The 11,834-nt window shown below is 35.1% G+C and overlaps 2 protein-coding genes across 2 annotated transcripts in view; both read right to left on the bottom strand.

Moving 5' to 3' along the window:
- LOC107621371 lies at positions 3,033-6,815 on the bottom strand. The gene is made up of 6 exons (XM_016323397.2): positions 6,520-6,815; positions 5,304-6,011; positions 4,891-4,949; positions 4,523-4,651; positions 4,066-4,201; positions 3,033-3,537 (listed from the first exon to the last, which is right to left on the bottom strand). Exons 2-6 carry the CDS (start codon positions 6,003-6,005, stop codon positions 3,214-3,216), a joined length of 1,350 nt encoding a protein of 449 aa, XP_016178883.1. The 5' UTR covers positions 6,006-6,011; positions 6,520-6,815; the 3' UTR covers positions 3,033-3,213.
- Positions 7,139-11,834, bottom strand: part of LOC107626529 (histone H2A.Z-specific chaperone CHZ1-like) — a 6,619-nt gene continuing 1,923 nt past the window's right edge. The window contains exons 2-3 of the mRNA XM_016329431.2: positions 8,866-10,236; positions 7,139-8,780 (exon numbers count right to left, since the gene is read on the bottom strand). Of these exons, the coding sequence (XP_016184917.1) occupies positions 9,526-10,236 (711 nt within the window). The 3' untranslated portion in view covers positions 7,139-8,780; positions 8,866-9,525. The remainder of the gene's footprint in view (positions 8,781-8,865; positions 10,237-11,834) is intronic.

The following is an 11,834-nucleotide window of genomic DNA, read 5'->3' as shown; positions in this document are numbered from 1 at the left end:
AGATTTATATTTGTAAAAATTAAATTATTTTTTTTTGGTAAATAATGTAAAATAAATTAATATATTTAAATTTGGAAGACAAATTTGTCTTTTGTGTTTTTGCAAGAAGTAAAATGAGGGTTTATTATTAGGAAAAGTATAGGTAACTAATAAAATTTTTGAATAATGTGTAAATAATGTGAATTAATAGGGTTAAAAGAGTAAATTTTATTAGTAGCATTAAATTAGGATGTAGTGTATTTTCATTTGATTGGTGATTGTTCATGTTGTTCAAAATTTTCATTGTTCCCCTAGCTCTCCCTTTATTATTATTATTTGTCAAGAAGGTGGAGAAGTGCCAACAAAGATATATACCAAAAAGCTTAAAGCAAAACTAATTAAATTCTTGGTGCCCTTTGCGTAGAGTCATTAGTCATTAATTATTTATTATTAGTATATAAGTTAATAACTTATAAAAGAATGGAGGCCTAAACTGAATGAGACTATATATATATATAAGCAAGCATCAAGCATGAGGCATGGCTTTTTGTAAAGGCCTTCAACATGGCTTTAGTAAAAATATAAAATCTTTCCTAAAGTGCTTAAAAATTTTTCTTAGCCTCCACTATGAGAGAGTTACTTACTTTAATACACTTTGTTTTGTGTGTGTGAAAAATGGCGAAAACTCAGGTGCAGTTGACTTCACGTAAAGTTGATAGTTGAGAGTCGTTATATAAAAATTTAGTCAAATCAGTCAAATCATCTAACGCCTCTCAGTTATCAACTTCACGTGAAATCGACTGCACCTGAGTTTTCACCGTGAAAAACACGTCCACAATACTTTATAGAAAGCGTGAACTATAATATGTGTAAGAAAATGCATTCACAGTCAGAAGGACAGGCTGGTAAGGAAAGCACACCAACCATGATGGAAATTGTATATTCCGCAATGCATGGAACTCACATTCTTATGTGAAAAGGTTTTGACTAAATTACTTGGTCAATAACCACTACTAATGGTGCTTAAGACCAGGAAATTAACCATTAAACCATCATTTTTAAGTTAATAACATATACAAGAAGCTTTGTTGGCTTATTAGTTATTAGAGAAAAGAACAAATAAGTTTTTGAACTTTTGATTGATCCGAGACATTTAAGTTCTCAAAAATTTGAAAATATATTTAAGTCTTTGACTTTTTTAAAATCTAGACATATCAATCTCTTATATTCACTTGGATTTGTAAGGCCCAATGAAAAAATCAAACGTGACTTTCTTGTACTGATCTGGTTGATACGAATACACACGTGAGAGTTTTTAAAATGTAACAAATTAGACCTAAAAATCGATGTGTCCAGATTTTGAAGAAGTCAATGACTTAAATGTATTTTTAAATTCTCAGGACTTAAATGTCTACAGACCAAAAAAATTAGGATCGATTTGTCCTTTTTTCTAGTTATTATATTATGTACTTAAAGATAAAAATATAAAAACATTATTGAGATGATATATAGAGATAGGAATAAACATAAAATTGAACAAATCTTGTGTAAGTACAAAAATATTTTTCTTGTTTTATTTTCTATCTTCATTTTTTCAAACAAATTTATATTTTTATATCTTTTTCTTTATTTAATAAAGTAGTTATTAAATGAGACTTATAGAATACAAGACACCATATTGATTGTCACAGTTTATTTACTATTAATGAAATAAAATTCTTAATTGAATTTGCAGTCAATCGATCTAATAATAAGATGTAATTTAGTACAATGTCCATTATATTAATATTTTATAAGTACACATATATAATATAATTGTTGGTCAAATTCAAACATATGAACACACAAGCAAGTACTTGAAATTTAGGTGCTGTTGCAAAATAAAAATACATATATTAGCCAATTAACATTTATGCAAAGTTTGATACATTGATTCCATACATATCCTTTAATTTTAGCCTTGCAAGTCAAAGAATATTATAAGAATATAGACTCTCAATTGAAAGAAATAGATATTTAGTCATATAATGGTTCATTACAATTTGAAGAATTTAAAAATATTTTCAGTCTGTTATTTTATTGTTTGACTATTTTTATTTTTTAGTGAATTATATTTTATTTGTTTGACTTAAGTGTTTCGGGATGACTTTTTTGTGCATGTATTTATTTTAATAAAAATACTATTCGTATACTAAAATTAGCTACTAATGCATTTATGCATAAATATATATATAATTTAATTTATTTTTAATATATATTTATATTTTAACATACATTTTATACTAATAGTTAATTTTGGTAGCTGATTTTAGTGTGTATATAACATAGTTGTTATTTTAATTATATCAAACACAATATGTAATTTCCCCTATAAATGGGGTAACATTTTATGTAAATTATAATGCCATTTTTTGTTTTATGATATCTATTACTCTAATTTTTCTATATGAAAATTATTACTAAATTGTTAAGTATATCTTTTTTTTTTTTAACCAAAGATAGGAGACTCAAACCCGCGATCTCTTAATTAAGCATGAGAAGACTATACCATTTAAACTATATCTCATTGGCTTGTCAAGTATATCCTTAATCAATGAACTAAATGTAGTAAAATGAAATCTCTTCATTTATAATCATCATTTAGTTAAATAATAGATAATAAAGAAGTCATTCCAAAATTGAGATTGTCCCAATTTCCAACCATGGATGCAGAGACATTAATGTCTCTGGCTCCAACCAGAAAACAGTGTGATAAAATGATATCTAAAACATATATAATAAGATTGACCTAAGAAAAAAGGTTTTTAGCTACGAAAATTAGTTGTAAGACACAGAATCTGGACACTAGATTGCAATATAGATAGGGATATGTATTAATATTGCACTTGCATTGGATCATTTTGTTGATCCAATTAAATACTCACACCAATTCCCTTTAACCCAAATTGAGTCAAACCCTTTTAATAAGATGTAATTCAGGCAACAAACTTTTAAATAGAACTTCAATCCATGACAGATTAGTCATTGACCTGTCGGACTAGGAGATTGACCTGTCGGACTAGGAGATACCGTAAAAAACCAAAAGATATAATTCAATTATGATGTTAATTTTCGTTAAGATTGTTAATAAAACCAAAATTAAAACAAGGAAAAAGTGAAGAGAGACAAAGAAAAGAAAGAAAGAAATGCTACTTATTCAAGCTAAGATAGTGGTTATTAGAAAAACACACTATTTTACACATTTGTTTTCTTGAAAACCATATGACCTGAGTCATCTACATCAAAAAGGCGCCCAACAAACTCATTCCAACTTTCTGTTCTTTGCTTGTTGGACAAGAAAGACCCTTTGGACCTTCTCAAACCGCCCGAATCTTCCCCGTCATGTATTTCCTGAAAGGTTCCGTATGAGGACGGCGAATAAGCTTGCGGAATATCCAAAGCGACCGCCCTTTGAAGGGCCGCGTGGTACTCTTGGCTGTGCTCCCGAGCCAGTGATTCTTGCCGGACCATCTTTTGTTCTGCCGGAATTTCCATCTGCTTATCTTTCTCTAGCATTAACTGTTGCAAGAAATATAATGCTTTAAATGCAGATACACACTGCCATGTCAAAACTAAACAATGATCAATTAGAACTAAATAGTAACACAAATTCTTATAGAAAATAGAATTCAACTTTTAGGATTTAGACCATATTTATAGAATATAGTCATCAGTATATAGAGAAACAAAATTCGGAAGAACAAGATACATTGATATATTTGAAGGATATCCCTATATAATATTGAAGGTTAGATTACTCGGCAAATCTATATAGTTTCAATTAATTGTGATAAAATTGTGAAAGAATAGGAAAAGAAAAGATGAAGAACTTTTATTGAATGTTGATTGATTGAATTGAATTTGTAAATTATGAAGGTAAAACTAAATATATATAGAGCATTGCCTACGAAAGATAAAAGTAAAGATAATATAATATAAGATAAGATAATAAAGACTAAAATTAGAACTGAATTTATGTATTCTGTTAATTCGACAGCTACGATGAACCTGACGAATACAATTCATTGGAAGAAATTAATAGCTTACATTAAGAGCCCATTGGGCTTCTCTCTCAATCCAAATGATGGCATGGTCGGAAGTTGCATTGCAAGAAAGAACAATATGATCGAACCTCCCATCAACGGGTACTGCTGTCCTAACGACAGGTGGAAATCTTCCTATCCTGCACCCACAATAAGCTAAATTTCTTTTGAATTTCCCCAAAAGAAAAAATATATGCAAATTTGTCTCTTCTATGTAAGAAACCATAAACTTACAACTTTCAACTCTATCTTATCTATCTATGGTAAAAACTCAGGTGAAGTCGACTTCACGTGAAGTTGATACCTGAGAGCCGTTAGATGAAAATTTAGTCAAATAAGTCAAAAAATTTAACGGCTCTCAGATATCAACTTCACGTGAAGTCGACTGCACCTGAGTTTCCACCTGATAACATTTGTAGAGTAACATTCAAAGCATTTGTACTCAGAGTATCATAATTTACCTCAAGGGCTTCCGCTCCACAATGTGATAGAGACGACCAGGTGCGTATAGACGCCTTGGATCTTTAAGCATCTTCTCCTCCAGTGTGCAAGTATCCTTTAGGCACATTATACACAGTAAACAAGGTAAACTGCCAACAAAAGGGTTCAAAACTTTTTTAGTTCATCTTAATGGCAAAAGATGAATTGTACATATAGAATGCAAAATTCACTAATTTGTATCAAAATTCAAATTATTCCATGTAATGCATCTTGAATTCAATCTCTTTACATTTCAGTTTTCGCACAGTTAAGTCACTGACGGCTTAATTATAGTTTTCATTGATGCCTTAATTGGGGGGAAAGGGTAAGGAAGACATACAAAATTTACCATAAAAGCAACTTGAAGAGAACTTCTAGAGCAGTAGTTGTCCGAGGCAAAAAATCATCCTGCTTGTCAGATAAAACCATGTATGGAATATTAGTGCACAAAACTAATAAATTCAAAGGTAAAAGTTAAGAGGGGAAAATATCTTTTCCAGATAGGCTATATACGTTTACTTGTATGAATTGTAAGAATGTATTTTCTTACTTGTTTATATTCAACACTCAAACTGACACAAAAACATGCTACATATGCAAACATAGATGTGATATGAAGTCCATTTCACCTCAGCCATTACTAATTTGTGCATACGTTGGTAAACTTTAACAGATAATGTTGTCCACTTAAAACACTACTATGCCAACTAGTTCAGTTAGGGAATATGTTAACAAGATCAAAATCAGAGAAAACTATCCAACCTGGAGTACAACGGAATTGATAACATCTGCATATCTTACAGCCAAATTGAGAGACATGCACCGAGTAGGAGCTAAGGCAAAGCATCTTATCTTGTTTCTCTGTATCCCCAATTTGTCTCGGTTATCAAGTGCTAGCAATGTCAATAATGCTACCACCCCTGCCCCTAGGGAGTGTCCACCAAATATGAGCATATATGTCGGATTCTTCGCTATCAAATCCCGAAGAACCTCATACTCCGCATCGAAAACCCAGCCTGCAGCCTTAAGTAACCCATTATGAACATAACCACCATGAAACTCAGCCTGCCCCAGTTTGTTATCAAGTAAAACTGCATAATCACTTTCCTTTGCTAAATTAAGGCCCCTAACAGCCAGTATAATTTCAGCATGATCATGGTCAAGATATATCATGTATGGAGTAACACAACCTTGATTATCCTCATAATCCTTACGCAAGACAACCCAGTCAGGGTTCATGCCATAACCCCCTGGCGGAGCCCATTGGGGGTTACGAAGATCTTCCTCATAAACCGATAAGATTATCCGGCAGATTCGAGGTACAGGCTCGAATTCTTCAGCAGTAGCTAGGCCCCAGTTTTCACTCTCATAGCCTGCAGTGTACAGACATTTCTTCCAAACCCAACGAGCACACCCAAGACAATAAACACACTCAAGTATAGGAAGGCCACAGATAAATGACATCAATGCCTATGATTCAAGTATGTTGAAAAGTGTCAAAAATGGAAATAGCATATAAATCTCATATTGGAGATAATATCAAAAATAGGGTTGTGTTTGTGTCTATATAAAAAGGACATATGCTGCAATCACATTGTACCTCCAAAAATATCATGAAATCATTCACATTTTCTCTCAAGTTAATTGAGACTTTCACTTCCATGGATTTAAACATGGTATCAGAACCTTTTCACTTGCCATACAATGATTGAATGAGCTTCAGCTCAAAACAAAGTTTGAAACCCTTAACTATTTCCTCAATATAACATATAAGGATAATCAAGGATTCAGAATAGATTCAACAACTCTATGCAATATGAATAGTAACAACAAACACTGAAAGCTTAAAGAAACCACTATTGTATCTCCAATCTCCATACATGAACCAACATGGTAGACAAACAAAACTCAAGAGGTGAATACACAGATATGCAAGTCACAAGCTCAAAAAAGAAAACTTTGAGTTGAATTGAAGTACCTAAAGCATTTTCCAAGATACCCAGTCCTTGATCACAAGCAGAGAGAGGAAGTGATTGGTTACACTCTTTGTATGTTCCTATGAATGGTTGCTGGGTGAAGACTAAATAGCAGAGAGTTTGAACTTTCAACAACCAACAATTGAAACTTTTTCCAAAAGGGTAGCAGAGAATTGTGAAGGGATGGTGTGGGTTGGAGTAAATCAGTAGAATTAGAAAGGAAAATGAACAGTGAAGAAAAGAAGAACAAGAAAGAGAAGAAAAGGGTATTGAAGGTGAGACAAAGATACCTGCCAGTCAAAGTCATTTTCTTAATCATAGGATTTTAGAATCTACTCACTGGAATCATTTGATGCCGTTTGATAAAAGATTTAATTTAAGATCCTCATAAGGAATTTTTAATTAGATTTTTATATTATTTAATTAAATTTTTATATTATATTAAATTTTATAATTAAATTTTTATTAACATAATAATTAATTCTTTGATAAATAGATATTATAAAGGGTTAAGTACTGAAATCTTTTCTAAGGTAAGGGGTGAAAATCAAATTCGTCACCGACATTTTTTTGTTATTAAAATCATCTTGAATGTTCAGAAACACTTTAAAATCGTTCTTTCCCCCTGAAAACAAAATTTTTGGACACTTTTGTCCTTTAGCCGTTACTATCCGTTGGAGGGTTTAATAAATAAAGTTAATTTATTTGTTTATTTATTTATTTATATAAAGTTGTGATTTGGGGAGGGTTGGGATTAAATCAGAGAAGTCATCCCTAACCAACGAAGCAGAGAAGGAGGAAGGGCATGCGAAGGTGAGTGGAGCCATGGCTACCGAGAGCTCACGGTCGTGCCGGAGTCGGTCGTCTGCGTAGAAGAGGGAGCTTGTGTGTGGACATGGAGAGAGACCCGTGCTTAGGATTTCGGGAACGAGGAACAACCCTGGGCGACGATTTTGGGGGTGTGTCTACTATGAGGTTAGGGTTTTAAGTTTCTGTAGGTGGGTGATGGCAAGGTATTGTTTGTTCTGGGCTCTGACTCTGATGAGTTGTTGCAGATCCAGGAGGAGTGTGATTTCTTCCGATGGGCAGACCCAGAAGCAGAGAGTGAGGATCCCCATGTTGCAAAGATGAAGAGGAAAGTTGCTGCTCTGAAAGCAAAAGTGAGGGACATTGAGTGGAAGTTCAAGGTTGCTGCAGTGCTAGGGATTTCTGGATGGCTTGTTTTGTTTTGCTTCTGGTCTCAGATTTGGTTCAATCAGAGGGAGGGGGTAGCGTGTGTGATGCCATTGAAGTATGGTTGATGAAATTAGGAGAGAATTTAGTGTTCAGTTTGCATTTCTTTGATTGGGTCTGAGTTATGTAAATTGAGATGTATTGGGTCTTGCTGAACATCTGGATTTAGTTTAGGATTTTGCTGATTAATTTTGTGAGTGTAATTATCTCCATGTAATTTGACAATTAATTGGAATGGAAAATTTATCTGTTAGCAAGAAAATTGTGACTTAACTCTTCTGTTAATCAACTCTGTAACATATCAACTCAATTAAGGAAATTCATTAAACAGAAGCAGCATAATATGAGGCAGAACACAGTCTAGTGTAATTCAGTAATAAGCATAGGAAAATAACACCAAATGGTGGATACCATCAATTCCATTACATGGAGACTAAACAAAATATAGTCCAAGATACTCAAAAAATCTACTGCAATTCTGTTGCTCACTAAGAAAGATCATAAGCCATGTTGTCTAGTTTTTAAAAAATCAAAAGAAAAGTGTCACAAACATTATCTCAAACCAAACAACAGTACATTAATTACAGCACAAAAGACAAATTTTTAGAACAGCCTAAATTTTTTCCCAAAGTCTTGGTGGAAGTTTAGCCATGAGCCTCAGCCTTTTAGGGAAAACATACAGTGAAATTCTGTAACTAAAGGAGACTGGCCTGGCTGGTTGGCTGGAGCTGGCTGCACCCTTTTCCTTTGGTGCTGATGATTCTTGTGTAAGGCTTCTAGTGGGCTTTCTGTTGGGCCTAGTAGAGGATGATGTGGGCTTGGACCTGGAATGGGTTGAGTTGGGCTGAGAATAGGGGGTGGCTGGTTGGGACTGAGATGCTGCTCTAGACCTGGTGGACCTCCTCAAACCTCCACTTGCAGATGGCATGTCAGGCTGGGATGAAGTCTTAGATCTGGTTTTAGGTCTGATAGATGAAGGCTTCCTTCCTCCTCTGGTCCTTTTGCTAGCAGCTTGCCTTGGTTGTTGGGCCTGAAAGACATTAAAGAATTTAGTTGATTAAAAAATGAAACTGTAAACCTAACATACATGCAGTTGATGATATACACACACTTACATCCAGGGATGGCTTCTTGCATCCTCCCCTCTTGTGTCCAGATTCACCACAGTTTGAGCACCTTTGAATTTGTCCCCTCCTAGACAAGTGGAACTGGCTGCTGTCCGGAGGCTCATTAGGTCCTCTCTTCCTCTTCTTGACTGGTCTGTGGCTAGGCTTTCGATAAGGAGGGGGCATGACATCATCAAAGTTGGTTTCCTCCCACAAATCTGAGCCATTCAGAGGATTGATGACTGAATCATAGCACTTGACATATGCAGGCTTCTTGTAGCAGTCATCAACAAATCCATCTATGTCAAGGCCCTTATAGTTGATGCAGCTAATGGCGTGGGTGTAGGGGATACCACTAAGCTGCCACTTCCTACAGGAGCACTCGTGAGCAGAAAGATCAACAGCAAATTTAGACAAACCATTAACAACCTCATATGTTTGTGCAGTAGACCAGTAAGGCCTCCACTCACTAGCTGATCTGCCTCTCCTCTCTAATTTCATCCTAATCCGAGGTAAAACTGTCCCATTAAAGTTCTTAATTCTTTTCCTATTAAGAGCCCACCTACTCATCAAATAAACCCTAATGTCCTCCAACATTGTCACTATAGGTTTCTCCCTAGAGTCTACTATTACACTATTAAAGCTCTCACTCATTTTTGCTGCATATAACTAAAACGGGCAACCCTCTTGACAAACAGCCCTCACCCTGACCAAGTCAAGTTTCGCATACCTCATTCCCCTTCTTGTTTGCACTGCATAAGCTGTTACAGTGTCCTTGAATTCCTCCCTTGAAGCAAACACAGTTCCAACTTCCCATTTGTACCTTGTCATGTCTTTCACATCTTTATGGATCGGATATCTAATTGCTTCATTGTTATCATCATCCTCGCTATCCTCTTTCTCGGAACCACCACCCACTTCATAATCAACATCAACTTCATCACTATTGAACCCTTCCTCATCACTGAAATCACCTCCTGCAACCCCTTTTCCTTTTTCAACCCGATCACCATCCGTCCCACCTCGTACTTCATCAAATTCGCTCTCATCATCATACTCCTCTTCACTATCTGTAAACATCACATCATCTGCACTGTCAACCTCACCATCAGATGGAATGAAATCCTCATCGTCACTATCCTCATCACTATTCAGCTTATCTCCTTCTTTAACCCCCTCTGCATTGGCCCTTTCCACCTTTTGAACCCCATCACCCTGATAAATCACCAGCTGTTTTTGATTATGTATCTCTTCATCATTGGCCCTCTCCGTCTCCTGAACCTGTTCACCTGGGCCTCCAACATCAAGAAACCCTACTTCAGGAAAGTCTTCATCAACCTCAACCTTATGGACCACGTACAGATCGACATGTGTAACACCCTACCACACAAAGCTTTACGCTTAAGTCGTAAAACAGAGGTGATGTGGTATTACGACCTCTAAAATAAAATAAGTACATATAATAGCAGAAGAGTTATAATATGCTAGGAGCCTTGAAGGATAGGGAAAATAAAAATCGCGAGATAAAAGCGCAACGCTCAAGGAACGAGTTAACTTGCATGCTAAGAAAACTGTAACTGTCAAACATAAGATAACAGAAGTAGGAATAGAGTGCCAAAGATACAAAATAACAAGCTCCTAACTCAGCCTGCGAAGTCAAGACTGGCCGGAGAATATTTACACATATATATATACATATCCAAAACCCAAAAGTACATACACACAATCCTGCCTCTCCATAAACCTCTAAGAGGATCAAAAAGGACAAGTTATGCGGAGAGAAAGCTAAGTACATATATATACATCACTGTACAACAAAACTATACAACAACACTATCCAGTAACCCCTCCGCTTTAAGAGTCCAGACGCCTAACGAGATGCCTCTCGACCTGCATCTGAAAAATAACAACATAGTATGGAATGAGAACCGGAGGTTCTCAGTATGGTAAAGGTGCCACACACATAATATATAAGGTCCTGGGAATGCCAGAGGCAATCCTAGAACACCGACACTCAGATTATAGAGCTTAAAGTATTAAACAGAAGCCATAAAGGGTGGTTTACTAAGGATATTTAAACCTAACTTAACTTAACCTTATTATCCAGGGAATCTCGTATCTCAGATTATTCAAATTCATAAGCCATATAAATAATTCAATTATAATTCCTCAACATCCACATCATTCTCAATTGCATCTCATTCATCATCATACATCAATCATATTCAATCCTTATCCTTCATTATCACACCTCCCATTCCGTCCATCAATAGTTCCAATTCAAAATATAATTCATTCTTTTCTAAATGAATCAAACTTAAAACATGCTCATTTTCTTAATAACTCAAAATCAAACCATATAACCTTTAAATCTAAATCTTTTTAAATAATCATATAAACAAAATCTCTAATTTCTATAAAATTTCGGCAGCATCTCCTCTAAAACTCGGACTTTGCCACCCTGAGGTTCCCATCACCTAAAACCTACAAACAAAAATCACACCCAACTCCCATTTGTAAACCACCAAATACCCTTCACACAGTATTAAGTTCAAGCTCCAAAAAATCAAAACAAATGCTGCACACGTACCTGATTCTAGATGACTGCCATGAGAACGAGCTCCTGTTCTACTCTTTTCCACGCAATCCAGACGCAGTGACGCTACTCCTCAGGCCAGCACTCACTCAGTTAGGGCATCATTGAAAGTGAAGGATCAGTGTTCCTTTGTGTAACGTTACTCACGTAATGAATTGGAATTCGCGGGAATAAAACACCAAGCGTCAAAGGGTTCAGGGGCAAATTTGGAATTAAAATTTTTTTAATGGACTTGAGGAAGATTTTAAAGTGTTTCTGAACGTTCGGGATGATTTTAATAACAAAAAAAGGTTGGGGACGAATTTGATTTTCGCCCCTTAGCTTAGGGACGATTTCAGTACTTAACCCTATTATAAATATTAAAAATATAATTTTTTTGTAC

Source organism: Arachis ipaensis, chromosome B02 (genome assembly GCF_000816755.2).
Source record: "Arachis ipaensis cultivar K30076 chromosome B02, Araip1.1, whole genome shotgun sequence".
Taxonomy (NCBI): Eukaryota; Viridiplantae; Streptophyta; class Magnoliopsida; order Fabales; family Fabaceae; genus Arachis; species Arachis ipaensis.
The sequence above is the reverse complement of the archived record's forward strand: the minus strand, read 5'-3'. Positions and strand labels throughout refer to the sequence as shown.

Coding starts and splice junctions, on each gene's coding strand:
- LOC107621371 (XM_016323397.2), bottom strand. CDS start 6,005: ATGTCATTTATCTGTGGCCTTCCTATACTTGAGTGTGTTTATTGTCTT. Junction 4,950..5,303: donor TCAATTCCGTTGTACTCCAG/GTTGGATAGTTT, acceptor TCTGACAAGCAG/GATGATTTTTTGCCTCGGAC. Junction 3,538..4,065: donor AAGCCCAATGGGCTCTTAAT/GTAAGCTATTAA, acceptor TTCTTGCAACAG/TTAATGCTAGAGAAAGATAA.